General features: G+C 57.6%; 2 protein-coding genes across 2 annotated transcripts in view; both read left to right on the top strand.

Moving 5' to 3' along the window:
• Positions 1 to 1,172: 1,172 nt before the first annotated feature.
• LOC147123146 (26S proteasome regulatory subunit 6B-like) lies at positions 1,173 to 7,293 on the top strand. The gene is made up of 3 exons (XM_085967783.1): positions 1,173 to 1,365; positions 4,278 to 4,333; positions 7,030 to 7,293. The coding sequence occupies exons 1-3, from the start codon at positions 1,203 to 1,205 to the stop codon at positions 7,141 to 7,143; spliced, it is 333 nt and encodes a 110-aa protein (XP_085823909.1). The 5' UTR covers positions 1,173 to 1,202; the 3' UTR covers positions 7,144 to 7,293.
• A 4,487-nt stretch (positions 7,294 to 11,780) lies between these two features.
• The window catches only part of LOC147123145 (beta-1,4-galactosyltransferase 3-like), a 61,667-nt gene continuing 58,958 nt past the window's right edge, over positions 11,781 to 14,489 (top strand). The window contains exon 1 of the mRNA XM_086004167.1: positions 11,781 to 11,940. The gene's annotated coding sequence lies outside the window, so the exon portion shown is untranslated. The remainder of the gene's footprint in view (positions 11,941 to 14,489) is intronic.

Genomic DNA, 14,489 nt, shown 5'->3' with positions numbered 1-14,489 from the left:
GTATATTGCCTCTCCCTGTTCCTTCTGCCAAAATGCATCACCTCACACTTCTCACAGATCACGGAGTGTTGTTACGCTGGAGGTGGTGAAAAGAGATAATCCTCTAATCCGGCCTAAATCTCGCCTGGATCATAGATTAGCATGGAGGTGGCAATCCTTGCATAACTTTCTGTAGTCAGGACACCAGTGTAGTCCACTAGAAACATTATAAATCTGTTCCTTACTGAGTTGGCAGCGAACCCGAGCAGAAAGGCTCCTTCACGTGACGAGTGGCGTGAGATGGTGGAGGCGTGCAATAGGTGCGGTAGCTAAAGACTAAAGAACGGTTCTCTTGTTGTTATCCTGGGCATTCTGTCAAAACTTCCTTCGCTAATGGAACGAACGAGCTAAGAACATAAGAATTCGGAGCAGGAGTGGCCAGGGCTCTCCTCCCCTTCGGAATAGTGTCATGGGAACGTTTACGTCCGCCTGAGAGAGCAGACGGGCCTTCAGTTTAACGTCTCATCTGAAAGACGGCCCCTCCGACAGTGCGGCGCTCCCTCGGCACCGCCCCTCCGACAGTGCGGCGCTCCCTCGGCACCGCCCCTCCGACAGCGCGGCGCTCCCTCGGCACCGCCCCTCCGACAGCGCGGCGCTCCCTCGGCACCGCCCCTCCGACAGCGCGGCGCTCCCTCGGCACCGCCCCTCCGACAGCGCGGCGCTCCCTCGGCACCGCCCCTCCGACAGCGCGGCGCTCCCTCGGCACCGCCCCTCCGACAGCGCGGCGCTCCCTCGGCACCGCCCCTCCGACAGCGCGGCGCTCCCTCGGCACCGCCCCTCCGACAGCGCGGCGCTCCCTCGGCACCGCCCCTCCGACAGCGCGGCGCTCCCTCGGCACCGCCCCTCCGACAGCGCGGCGCTCCCTCGGCACCGCCCCTCCGACAGCGCGGCGCTCCCTCGGCACCGCCCCTCCGACAGCGCGGCGCTCCCTCGGCACCGCCCCTCCGACAGCGCGGCGCTCCCTCGGCACCGGCACTGCTCAAGTTTCAGGAGTGGGCTCGGACTCTGAGACGAGAGAGCGCTGAACCCACTGAACGGACATTTAAGAGCCAGTTAAGAAACTTGAGGAAGTAACAGGCTAAATTCCCAGGCCGGTTGTGTAACGGCGCTCTTGTGTTTACTAACAGCCGTGACCCCCCCCCTCTTTCCCTCGGCAGGTTATCATGGCCACGAACAGAGCGGACACATTGGACCCAGCTCTGCTCCGACCCGGGCGCCTGGACCGCAAGATCGAGTTCCCCCTGCCGGACCGGCGGCAGAAGAGGCTGATCTTCACCACCATCACCGGCAAGATGAACCTGTCCGAAGAAGTGGACCTCGAGGATTGTATCCTTCCCGCGGGCCGTCGGGTGGGGGAGGGAGGGATCGAACTCTGAGCAAGGGGCAGGGCCCGTTGGCGAGTCGCTGCTATTTGAGACTTTTTAAGAGGGGTAGACGTCATGCTGCAGCTGTACAAAGGTCGACCACACCTGGAGCACTGGGAGCAGTTCTGAGCACCGCACCTGAGGAAGGATATACTGGCCTTGGAGGGAGTGCAGCGTAGGTTTACCAGAATCACACCCGGACTCCGAGGGTTAGATTACGAGGAGAGATTACACAAACTAGGGTCGTACTCACTGGAATTTAGCAGGTTAAGGGGCGATCTGATTGACGTTTTTAAGATATCAAGGGGAACTGATGGGGTAGATAGAGATAAACTATTTCCGCTGGTTGGGGAGTCTAGGACTAGGGGGCAGAGTCTAAAAATTAGAGCCAGGCCTTTCAGGAGTGAAGTTAGGAAACACTTCGACACACAAAGGGTGGGAGAAGTTTGGAACTCTCTTCCGCAATCGATGGTTGGGTGAATTGTTCATTTTAAATCGGAGATTGATAGCTTTCTGTTAACCAAAGGTATTAAGGGATATGGGGCAAAGGCGGGCGGATGGAGTTAGGTCACAGATCAGCCCCGATCTCACTGAATGGCAGCACAGGCTCGAGGGGCTGAATGGGCCTCCTCCTGTTCCTGGGTTACAGGCTCGAGGGGCTGAATGGGCCTCCCCCTGTTCCTGTGTAACAGGCTCGAGGGGCTGAATGGGCCTCCTCCTGTTCCTGTGTAACAGGCTCGAGGGGCTGAATGGGCCTCCTCCTGTTCCTGTGTAACAGGCTCGAGGGGCTGAATGGGCCTCCTCCTGTTCCTGTGTAACAGGCTCGAGGGGCTGAATGGGCCTCCTCCTGTTCCTGTGTAACAGGCTCGAGGGGCTGAATGGGCCTCCTCCTGTTCCTGTGTAACAGGCTCGAGGGGCTGAATGGGCATCCTCCTGTTCCTGTGTCACAGGCTCGAGGGGGCTGAATGGGCCTCCTCCTGTTCCTGTGTAACAGGCTCGAGGGGCTGAATGGGCCTCCTCCTGTTCCTGTGTAACAGGCTCGAGGGGCTGAATGGGCCTCCTCCTGTTCCTGTGTAACAGGCTCGAGAGGCTGAATGGGCCTCCTCCTGTTCCTGTGTAACAGGCTCGAGAGGCTGAATGGTCCTTCTCCTGTTTCTTTCATGTGTTCCACGTCGCAAGGCGTTTCACCGGAGCATAAATGAGAGAGAATTTGACACCGAACCTCATCAGGCGATATTAGGCTAGGCGACCAAAAGCTTGGTCAAAGAGGTCAGTTTTAAGGAGCGTCTTGAAGGACGGAGAGATGGAGTGGTTTCAGGGAGAGAATTCCAGAGCTTGCATTATCGAACCCCATCGTAATCTTAAAGACCTCTTTTCAGGTCACCTCTCAGTCCGCCCTTTACAGAGCAACTGTGTGCTGCTACGTAAAATGGGCGAGTGTTTCAGCGGAATGTTTGGGTCCCTGGTTTGCTTTTGGTTTTCAAATGTGCAGAGAATCTGGTCCTCATATTGAAGGCTAAGATCGATAGATATTTTTCCGGACTCCAGGGGAATCGAGGGATATGGGGATCGAGCGGGAAAGTGGAGTTGAGGTCGAAGATCAGCCGTGATCTCATTGAATGGCGGAGCAGGCTCGAGGGGCCGTACGGCCGACTCCTGCTCCTAATTCTGGTGTTCTTGCAACCCCTGGTTCCGTGAAGCCGAAACCCCTGGAGTGTGGTGAGAAGATGGCGGCAAGCTAGACGTCTTAAAACCGCCTGGAGCGAACGGGGGAAAAGAACCAAGGGTAAGAGTGCGGACTTTGTGTCCAATTCTGGGCCCTGCACACTTTCAGGAAGGGTGTCGAGGCCCAGGAGAGGGTGCGGAGGAGATTGACCAGAGTGGTCCCAGGGATGAGGGACTTCAGTGATCTGGAGAAGCTGGGGTTGTTCTCCTTAGAGCAGAGAAGGTTAAGGGGAGATTGACCAGAATGGTCCCAGGGATGAGGGAGTTCAGTCACGTGGAGAGACTGGAGAAGCTGGGATTGTTCTCCTTAGAGCAGAGAAGGTTAAGGGGAGATTGACCAGAATGGTCCCAGGGATGAGGGACTTCAGTGATGTGGAGAGACTGGAGAAGCTGGGGTTGTTCTCCTTAGAGCAGTGAAGGTTAAGGAGGAGATTGACCAGAATGGTCCCAGGGATGAGGGACTTCAGTGATGTGGAGAGACTGGAGAATCTGGGATTGTTCTCCTTAGAGCAGAGAAGGTTAAGGGGAGATTGACCAGAATGATTCCAGGGATGAGGGACTTCAGTGATGTGGGGAGACTGGAGAAGCTGGGGTTGTTCTCCTTAGAGCAGAGAAGGTTAAGGGGAGATTTAATGGAGGCGTTCAAAATCATGAGGGGTTTTGATGGAGTAAATAAGGAGAAACTGTTCCCAGTGGCAGGAGGGTCGGTAACCAGAGGACACAGATTGAAGATAATCGGTAAAAGAACCAGAGGGGGAGATGAGGAGAATTGTTTTTCCGCAGCGAGTTGTTGTGATCTGGAACGCGCTGCCTGAAAGGGCGGTGGAAGCAGATTCAATAGTAACTTTCAAAAGGGGGAATTGGAGAAATACTTGAAGGGGAAAAATTCACAGGGCTGTGGGGAAAGAGCGAGGGGGGAGTGGGACTAACTGGAGAGCTCGTTCAAAGAGCCGGCACAGGCACGATGGGCCGAATGGCCGCCTCCTGTGCTGTGATTGAGAGGACCTGGGGTGGGGTGGGGGAGTTACTCCTGAGGCAGGGGCACAGAGTCCGCTGCAGAAGTGTTTGATGGCCCCCTTCTCCACCCCGCACCCACCCCCCACAAACAACATAAAGCGCCGTTGACACGTCCTTGATGGCGATCTGCAGATATCGCTCGACCAGATAAGATTTCCGGCGCCGATATCAACTCCATCTGTCAGGAGGTGAGTGTGCGGTTGTTCTTGGCAAGCTGGCTGGCGTCGCGGGCGGGTCTCGCCGTCTTGTGCTGAGGAAACTAAAGGCAGAGCCAGGAGTCTTAATTCGGTGCCAACCCACCGTGGCACAGCACGTCGACAAGGCGGTGTAGAAAAGCGTACGGGATCCTTTGCTTTGTAAACAGGGGCATTGAATGCAAAAACAAGGTGGCTAAATCTTTACAAATCTCTGGTTATGGCGTCCCACACACTTTCAGGGAGGATGTCAAGGCCTTGGAGAGGGTGCAGAGGAGATTGACCAGAATGGTCCCAGGGATGAGGCACTTCAGTGATGTGGAGTGACTGGAGAAGCTGGGGTTGTTCTCCTTGGAGCAGAGAAGGTTAAGGGGAGATTGACCAGAATGGTCCCAGGGATGTGAGACTTCAGTGATGTGGAGAGACTGGAGAAGCTGGGGTTGTTCTCCTTAGAGCAGAGAAGGTTAAGGAGGAGATTGACCAGAATGGTTCCAGGGATAAGGGACTTCAGTGATGTGGAGAGACTGGAGAAGCTGGGGTTGTTCTCCTTAGAGCAGAGAAGGTTAAGAGGAGATTGACCAGAATGGTTCCAGGGATAAGGGACTTCAGTGATGTGGAGAGACTGGAGAAGCTGGGGTTGTTCTCCTTAGAGCAGAGAAGGTTAAGGAGGAGATTGACCAGAATGGTTCCAGGGATGAGGGACTTCAGTGATGTGGAGAGACTGGAGAAGCTGGGATTGTTCTCCTTAAAGCAGTGAAGGTTAAGGGGAGATTGACCAGAATGGTCCCAGGGATGTGAGACTTCAGTGATGTGGAGAGACTGGAGAAGCTGGGGTCGTTCTCCTTAGAGCAGAGAAGGTTAAGAGGAGATTTAATAGAGGCGTTCAAAATCATGAGGGGTTTTGATGGAGTAAATAAGGAGAAACTGTTCCAGTGGCAGGAGGGTCGGTAACCAGAGGACACAGATTGAAGATAATCGGTAAAAGAACCAGAGGGGGAGATGAGGAGAATTGTTTTTACGCAGCGAGTTGTTGTGATCTGGAACGCGCTGCCTGAAAGGGCGGTGGGAGCAGATTCAATAGTAACTTTCAAAAGGGGAATTGGAGAAATACTTGAAGGGGAAAAATTCATAGGGCTGTGGGGAAAGAGCGAGGGGGGAGTGGGACTAATTGGAGAGCTCGTTCAAAGAGCTGGCACAGGCACGATGGGCCGAATGGCCTCCTCCTGTGCTGTGTGATTCTCTGACTCTAATCCCTGCAGTGCTGGAAATACACAGCGGGTCAGTGGGAGGAGGGACGAGGGGACCACGGAGGGACTTGAAAACACCGATTGGGGATGTTAAAATCGAGGCGTTGCTTAACCGGGAGCTGGTGTAGGTCAGTGAGCGACGGGGTCGGGGGGTGGGGTGATGGGTGAACAGGACTCTGAGCGAGTTAGGACATGGGGGGGCAGCAGAGTTTGGGTTGTGCTGAAGTTTGCGTAGGGTAATGACGAGGATGGTGGTGCGAGGTGAAAGGAGACGGTAACGGGACAAGTAAAGATATAAAAGATGGGTTCAGAGGAGGTGTAAATGGCAATGGCAGAATCATCGACAGCTGCTGTCTGGGACAGTAATTGGGGCAGAGGTTACGGTCTGAAATTGTTGTGCTGTGTTGAGGCTGGAAGGCTGTGATGTGCCTCATCGAAAGTTGAGGCGCTGTTCCTTGAGCTTGCGTTGAGCTTAGTAAATGATTTTCTAACTTACTGAAGGAGTAGTAATGAAGGGAATAGAATGAAAGGGCCAGTGGTGTGTGCCAAGTGTGCCATCCTGTGTATTTAGGCTGGTTCAACAGACTGTCCTTAAGCAAATGTCATCTACCAACACCATGAGCGATATTTGCTCCGACAGCGCGGCCCTCCCTCAGCACCGCCCCTCCGACAGTGCAGCGCTCCCTCAGTACCGCCCCTCCGACAGTGCGGCGCTCCCTCAGTACTGCCCCTCCGACAGTGCGGCGCTCCCTCAGTACCGCCCCTCCGACAGTGCGGCGCTCCCTCAGTACCCGCCCCTCCGACAGTGCGGCGCTCCCTCAGTACCGCCCCTCCGACAGTGCGGCGCTCCCTCAGTACCGCCCCTCCGACAGTGCGGCGCTCCCTCAGTACCGCCCCTCCGACAGTGCGGCGCTCCCTCAGTACCGCCCCTCCGACAGTGCGGCGCTCCCTCAGTACCGCCCCTCCGACAGTGGATGAGAGTGATGTCCTATGAGGAGAGATTGAGTTGATTGGGCCGATACTCACTGGAGTTTAGAAGAATGAGAGGTGATCTCATTGAAACATATAAGATTCTGAGGGGGATTGACAGGGTCGATGGTGAGAGGCTGTTTCCCCCTGGCTGGAGAGTCTAGAACCAGGGGTCACAGTCTCAGGATAAGGGCTCGGCCATTGAGGACTGAGATGAGGAGGAATTTCTTCACTCAGAGGGCGGTGAATCTTTTGAATTCTCTACCCCAGAGGGCTGTGGAGGCTCAGTCGTTGAGTATATTCAAGACTCTCGGGGAATCGAGGGATCGGGGGGGGGGGGAGAGTGGAGTCGAGGTCGACGATCAGCCGTGATCTGATTGAATGGCGGAGCAGGGTCGGGGGGCCCGTACGGCTCCTGTGTTCTTGTATCGCGAGTGACATTTTCCCCTTTGCTTCTTCCACCTCCGCGTGCAGGCGGGCATGCTGGCCGTCCGGGAGAACCGCTACATCGTGCTGGCCAAGGACTTCGAGAAGGCTTACAAAACCGTCATCAAGAAGGACGAGCAGGAGCACGAGTTCTACAAGTGAAGGGCGGGGGACGGCGCGCTCCGTCACCTCCGAATCTATTTTACCGCGCCAGACAAGCTGCTGAAGTGTAACTTTTCGTTGTTAGTTTTTTTTTGTAGATGATTGTGGCGTCTGATTAATAACCCGCCGAATAAAGTTTACTTTGCTGTTCGCTGCTGTTCTGCCTCGCTCTCGTGCACCAGTCAGTTTGAAAGCCTGCCCACCCTCGGTTTGCCAAGATTTCTTTCCAAAAGCCCCGACATTTCTACCGAGCGGTCCTGTGAAAGAAAGACCGATCTGGCACCGCTCCAGCGCCTTTCCCCACCTCAGGACGTCCCAAATCGCTTCACAGCCAATGAAGGACTTTTTTTGAAGTGTGGTCACTGTTGTGATGTGGGAAACGCGGCAGCCAATTTGCGCACAGCAAGCTCCCACAAACAGTCATGTGATAATGACCCAGATCACCTGTTTTTAGTGATGTTGGTTGAGGGATAAATATTGGCCCCAGGACACCGGGGAGAACTCCCCCCTGCTGTTCCAAGTAGTGGCCGTGGGATCTTTTACATCCACCAGAGGGGGCAGACGAGGCCTCAGTTTAACATCTCATCGGAAAGATGGCACCTCCGACAGTGCGGCGCTCCCGCAATACTGTCCCTCCGACAGTGCGGTGCTCCCTCAGTACTGTCCCTCCGACAGTGCGGCGCTCCCTCAGTACTGCCCCTCCGACAGTGCGGTGCTCCCTCAGTACTGTCCCTCCGACAGTGCGGCGCTCCCTCAGTACTGCCCCACCGACAGTGCGGCGCTCCCTCAGTACTGCCCCTCCGACGGTGCGGTGCTCCCTCAGTACTGTCCCTCCGACGGTGCGGTGCTCCCTCAGTACTGTCCCTCCGACGGTGCGGCGCTCCCTCAGTACTGCCCCTCCGACAGTGCGGCGCTCCCTCAGTACTGTCCCTCCGACAGTGCGGCGCCCTCTCAGTACTGTCCCTCCGACAGTGCGGCGCTCCCTCAGTACTGCCCCTCCGACAGTGCGGCGCCCCCTCAGTACTGACCCTCCGACAGAGCGGCGCCCCCTCAGTACTGACCCTCCGACAGAGCGGCGCCCCCTCAGTACTGCCTCTCCAACAGTGCGGCGCTCCCTCAGTACTGCGCCTACGACGGTGCGGCGCTCCCTCAGTACTGACCCTCCGACGGTGCGGCGCTCCCTCAGTACCGACCCTGCGACGGTGCGGCGCTCCCTCAGTACCGCCCCTCCGACGGTGCGGCGCTCCCTCAGTACCGCCCCTCCGACAGTGCGGCGCTCCCTCAGTACCGCCCCTCCGACGGTGCGGCGCTCCCTCAGTACCGCCCCTCCGACAGTGCGGCGCTCCCTCAGTACCGCCCCTCCGACAGTGCGGCGCTCCCTCAGTACCGCCCCTCCGACAGTGCGGCGCTCCCTCAGTACCGCCCCTCCGACAGTGCGGCGCTCCCTCAGTACCGCCCCTCCGACAGTGCGGCGCTCCCTCAGTACCGCCCCTCCGACAGTGCGGCGCTCCCTCAGTACCGCCCCTCCGACAGTGCGGCGCTCCCTCAGTACCGCCCCTCCGACAGTGCGGCGCTCCCTCAGTACCGCCCCTCCGACAGTGCGGCGCTCCCTCAGTACCGCCCCTCCGACAGTGCGGCGCTCCCTCAGTACCGCCCCTCCGACAGTGCGGCGCTCCCTCAGTACCGCCCCTCCGACAGTGCGGCGCTCCCTCAGTACCGCCCCTCCGACAGTGCGGCGCTCCCTCAGTACCGCCCCTCCGACAGTGCGGCGCTCCCTCAGTACCGCCCCTCCGACAGTGCGGCGCTCCCTCAGTACCGCCCCTCCGACAGTGCGGCGCTCCCTCAGTACCGCCCCTCCGACAGTGCGGCGCTCCCTCAGTACCGCCCCTCCGACAGTGCGGCGCTCCCTCAGTACCGCCCCTCCGACAGTGCGGCGCTCCCTCAGTACCGCCCCTCCGACAGTGCGGCGCTCCCTCAGTACCGCCCCTCCGACAGTGCGGCGCTCCCTCAGTACCGCCCCTCCGACAGTGCGGCGCTCCCTCAGTACCGCCCCTCCGACAGTGCGGCGCTCCCTCAGTACCGCCCCTCCGACAGTGCGGCGCTCCCTCAGTACCGCCCCTCCGACAGTGCGGCGCTCCCTCAGTACCGCCCCTCCGACAGTGCGGCGCTCCCTCAGTACCGCCCCTCCGACAGTGCGGCGCTCCCTCAGTACCGCCCCTCCGACAGTGCGGCGCTCCCTCAGTACCGCCCCTCCGACAGTGCGGCGCTCCCTCAGTACCGCCCCTCCGACAGTGCGGCGCTCCCTCAGTACCGCCCCTCCGACAGTGCGGCGCTCCCTCAGTACCGCCCCTCCGACAGTGCGGCGCTCCCTCAGTACCGCCCCTCCGACAGTGCGGCGCTCCCTCAGTACCGCCCCTCCGACAGTGCGGCGCTCCCTCAGTACCGCCCCTCCGACAGTGCGGCGCTCCCTCAGTACCGCCCCTCCGACAGTGCGGCGCTCCCTCAGTACCGCCCCTCCGACAGTGCGGCGCTCCCTCAGTACCGCCCCTCCGACAGTGCGGCGCTCCCTCAGTACCGCCCCTCCGACAGTGCGGCGCTCCCTCAGTACCGCCCCTCCGACAGTGCGGCGCTCCCTCAGTACCGCCCCTCCGACAGTGAATGAGAGTGATGTCCTATGAGGAGAGATTGAGTTGATTGGGCCTATACTCTGTGGAGTTTAGAAGAATGAGAGGTGATCTCATTGAAACATATAAGATTCTGAGGGGGATTGACAGGGTCGATGCTGAGAGGCTGTTTCCCCCTGGCTGGAGAGTCTAGAACCAGGGGTCACAGTCTCAGGATAAGGGCTCGGCCATTGAGGACTGAGATGAGGAGGAATTTCTTCACTCAGAGGGCGGTGAATCTTTTGAATTCTCTACCCCAGAGGGCTGTGGAGGCTCAGTCGTTGAGTATATTCAAGACTCTCGGGGAATCGAGGGATCGGGGGGGGGGGAGTGGAGTCGAGGTCGACGATCAGCCGTGATCTGATTGAATGGCGGAGCAGGGTCGGGGGGCCCGTACGGCTCCTGTGTTCTTGTATCGCGAGTGACATTTTCCCCTTTGCTTCTTCCACCTCCGCGTGCAGGCGGGCATGCTGGCCGTCCGGGAGAACCGCTACATCGTGCTGGCCAAGGACTGCGAGAAGGCTTACAAAACCGTCATCAAGAAGGACGAGCAGGAGCACGAGTTCTACAAGTGAAGGGCGGGGGACGGCGCGCTCCGTCCTCTCCGAATCCATTTTACCGCGCCAGACAAGCTGCTGAACTGTAACTTTTCGTAGTTAGTTTTTTTTTGTAGATGATTGTGGCGTCTGATTAATAACCCGCCGAATAAAGTTTACTTTGCTGTTCGCTGCTGTTCTGCCTCGCTCTCGTGCACCAGTCAGTTTGAAAGCCTGCCCACCCTCTGTTTGCCAAGATTTCTTTCCAAAAGCCCCGACATTTCTACCGAGCGGTCCTGTGAAAGAAAGACCGATCTGGCACCGCTCCAGCGCCTTTCACCACCTCGGGACGTCCCAAATCGCTTCACAGCCAATGAAGGACTTTTTTTGAAGTATGGTCACTGTTGTGATGTAGGAAACGCAGCAGCCAATTTGCGCACAGCAAGCTCCCACAAACAGTCATGTGATAATGACCCAGATCACCTGTTTTTAGTGATGTTGGTTGAGGGATCAATATTGGCCCCAGGACACCGGGGAGAACTCCCCCTGCTGTTCCAAGTAGTGGCTGTGGGATCTTTTACATCCACCAGAGGGGGCAGACGGGGCCTCAGTTTAACATCTCATCCGAAAGATGGCGCGTCCGACAGTGCGGCGCTCCCTCAGTACTGCCCCTCCGACAGTGCGGCGCTCCCTCAGTACTGCCCCTCCGACAGTGCGGCACTCCCTCAGTACTGCCCCTCCGACAGTGCGGCGCCCCCTCAGTACTGCCCCTTCCGACAGTGCGGCGCTCCCTCAGTACTGCCCCTCCGACAGTGCGGCGCTCCCTCAGTACTGCGCCTCCGACAGTGTGGCACTCCCTCAGTACTGCCCCTTCAACAATGCAGCGCTCCCTCAGTACTGCCCCTCAGACAGTGCGGCGCCCCTTCAGTACTGCGCCTCCGACGGTGCAGCGCTCCCTCAGTACTGACCCTCCGACAGTGCGGCGCCCCCTCAGTACTGCGCCTCCGACAGTGCGGCGCCCCCTCAGTTCTGCCCCTCCGACGGTGCGGCGCTCCCTCAGTACTGCCCCTCCGATGGTGCGGCGCTCCCTCAGTACTGGCACTGGGGGAGCGTCAGTCTGGATTGTGGGGTCAGTTGTTGGACGTGGGACTGTAGGAGGTGAGATGGACAGAGAGAGGGCGTGCTGAGCAACTGGTGACGAGAAGCTTGACGTTTTATTTGTGATTGCCAGATGACATCCGTTTTCAGCAGGGAAGGAATTTGCCCTACATGCAAGTTGAGAGCAGGACACGAGCTCAATCTCAATCTTTCCTTTCACCTCACAAACGTGACCGTGCTGTTGCCAAAAGGGGCGTGTCCAAATGCTTCTTGACCCTTCACACTGGTAGATGGTGTTCAAAACCCTTCGAACATTTTGCAGGGTTATTCCCAGTATGGAACCTGGCAGCAGAGGCTGGAGCATTCTGCCCCAGCGATGTGTGACAGAAGACCTTTGGCCAATGAACAGGAAAGACTGAACAGGCTGAGGCTCTTTTCTGCGGAAAAGATAAGGCTGAGGGGTGACCCGCGAGAGGTCTTTAAAATTACGAAGGATTTTGGTAGGGTAGACAACAACAACTTGTATTCATATGGCGCCTTTAACATAGTAAACCATCCCAAGGTGTTTCACAGGAGCGTAAATCAGACAAAACCTGACCCTGAGCCACATGAGATATTAGGACAGGTGACCGAAAGCTTGGTCAAAGAGGTCGGTTTTAAAGAACGTCTTAAAGGAGGAGAGAGAGGCGGAGAGGTTTAGGGAGGGAATTCCAGAGCTCGGGGCCCAGGCGGCTGAAGGCACGGCCGCCAATGGTGGAGCGATGGAAATCGGGGGATGCGCAAGAGGCCAGAATTGGATAGCGCAGAGATCTCAGAGGGTTGTAGGGGCTGGAGGAGGTTACAGAGATAGGGAGGGTTGTAGGGGCTGGAGGAGGTTACAGAGATAGGGAGGGTTGTAGGGGGCTGGAGGAGGTTACAGAGATGGGGAAGGTTGTAGGGGCTGGCGGAGGTTACAGAGATAGGGAGGGTTGTAGGGGCTGGCGGAGGTTACAGAGATAGGGAGGGTTGTCGGGGCTGGAGGAGGTTACAGAGATGGGGAAGGTTGTAGGGGCTGGCGGAGGTTACAGAGATGGGGAGGGTTGTAGGGGCTGGAGGAGGTTACAGAGATAGGCAGGGTTGTAGGGGCTGGCGGAGGTTACAGAGATAGGGAGCGGCTGGAGGAGGTTGCAGAGATAGGGAGGGTTGTAGGGGGCTGGAGGAGGTTACAGAGATAGGGAGGATTGTAGGGGCTGGAGGAAGTTACAGAGATAGGGAGGGTTGTAGGGGCTGGAGGAGGTTACAGAGATAGGGAGGCTTGTAGGGGCTGGAGGAGGTTACAGAGATAGGGAGAGTTGTAGGGGGCTGGAGGAGGTTACAGAGATAGGGAGGATTGTAGGGGCTGGAGGAGGTTACAGAGATAGGATTGTAGGGGCTGGAGGAGGTTACAGAGATAGGGAGGGTTGTAGGGGGCTGGAGGAGGTTACAGAGATAGGGAGGATTGTAGGGGCTGGAGGAGGTTACAGAGATAGGGAGGGTTGTAGGGGCTGGAGGAGGTTACAGAGATAGGGAGGGTTGTAGGGGCTGGAGGAGGTTACAGAGATAGGGAGAGTTGTAGGGGGCTGGAGGAGGTTACAGAGATAGGGAGGATTGTAGGGGCTGGAGGAGGTTACAGAGATAGGATTGTAGGGGCTGGAGGAGGTTACAGAGATAGGGAGGGTTGTAGGGGCTGGAGGAGGTTACAGAGATAGGGAGAGTTGTTGGGGGCTGGAGGAGGTTACAGAGATAGGGGGGGCTGGAGGAGGTTACAGAGATAGGGAGGGTGGTAGGAGCTGGAGGAAGTTACAGAGATAGGGAGGGCTTTAGGGGTTGAGGGAGGTTACAGAGATGGGGAGGGTTGTAGGGGCTGGAGGAGGCTACAGAGATAGGGAGGATTGTAGGGGCTGGAGGAGGTTACAGAGATAGGGAGGGTTGTAGGGGCTGGAGGAGGTTACAGAGATAGGGAGGGTTCTAGGGGCTGGAGGAGGTTACAGAGATAGGGAGGGGCTGGAGGAGGTTACAGAGATAGGGAGGGTTGTAGAGGCTGGAGGAGGTTACAGAGATAGGGAGGATTGTAGGGGCTGGAGGAGGTTACAGAGATAGGGAGGATTGTAGGGGCTGGAGGAGGTTACAGAGATAGGGAGGGTTGTAGGGGCTGGAGGAGGTTACAGAGATAGGGAGGGTTGTAGGGCTTGAGGTTACAGAGATAGGAAGGGTTGTAGGGGCTGGAGGAGGTTACAGAGATAGGGAGGATTGTAGGGGCTGGAGGAGGTTACAGAGATAGGGAGGGTTGTAGGGGCTGGAGGAGGTTACAGAGATAGGGAGGGTTGTAGGGCTTGAGGTTATAGAGATAGGAAGGGTTGTAGGGGCTGGAGGAGGTTACAGAGATAGGGAGGGTTGTAGAGGCTGGAGGAGGTTGCAGAGATAGGGAGGGTTGTAGGGGGCTGGAGGAGGTTACAGAGATAGGGAGGATTGTAGGGGCTGGAGGAAGTTACAGAGATAGGGAGGGTTGTAGGGGCTGGAGGAGGTTACAGAGATAGGGAGGGTTGTAGGGGCTGGAGGAGGTTACAGAGATAGGGAGAGTTGTAGGGGCTGGAGGAGGTTACAGAGATAGGATTGTGGGGGCTGGAGGAGGTTACAGAGATAGGGAGGGTTGTAGGGGCTGGAAGAGGTTGCAGAGATAGGGAGGGTTGTAGGGGGCTGGAGGAGGTTACAGAGATAGGGAGGATTGTAGGGGCTGGAGGAGGTTACAGAGATAGGGAGGGTTGTAGGGGCTGGAGGAGGTTACAGAGATAGGGAGGGTTGTAGGGGCTGGAGGAGGTTACAGAGATAGGGAGAGTTGTAGGGGGCTGGAGGAGGTTACAGAGATAGGGAGGATTGTAGGGGCTGGAGGAGGTTACAGAGATAGGATTGTAGGGGCTGGAGGAGGTTACAGAGATAGGGAGGGTTGTAGGGGCTGGAGGAGGTTACAGAGATAGGGAGAGTTGTAGGGGGCTGGAGGAGGTTACAGAGATAGGGAGGGCTGTAGGGGCTG

The sequence above is a fragment of the Somniosus microcephalus genome, chromosome 2 (assembly GCF_052327205.1).
Source record: "Somniosus microcephalus isolate GS21.2 chromosome 2, FLI_Smic_1.0, whole genome shotgun sequence".
NCBI lineage: Eukaryota > Metazoa > Chordata > Chondrichthyes > Squaliformes > Somniosidae > Somniosus > Somniosus microcephalus.
The sequence above is the reverse complement of the archived record's forward strand: the minus strand, read 5'-3'. Positions and strand labels throughout refer to the sequence as shown.

What these genes read in the sequence shown, in the direction of transcription:
- LOC147123146 (XM_085967783.1), top strand. Translation starts at nt 1,203, where the DNA reads ATGGCCACGAACAGAGCGGACACATTGGACCCAGCTCTGCTCCGACCC. An exon ending in AGAAGTGGACCTCGAGGATT is followed by an intron (nt 1,366 to 4,277) that starts GTATCCTTCCCG and finishes GGCGATCTGCAG; the next exon opens with ATATCGCTCGACCAGATAAG. An exon ending in TCAACTCCATCTGTCAGGAG is followed by an intron (nt 4,334 to 7,029) that starts GTGAGTGTGCGG and finishes CTCCGCGTGCAG; the next exon opens with GCGGGCATGCTGGCCGTCCG.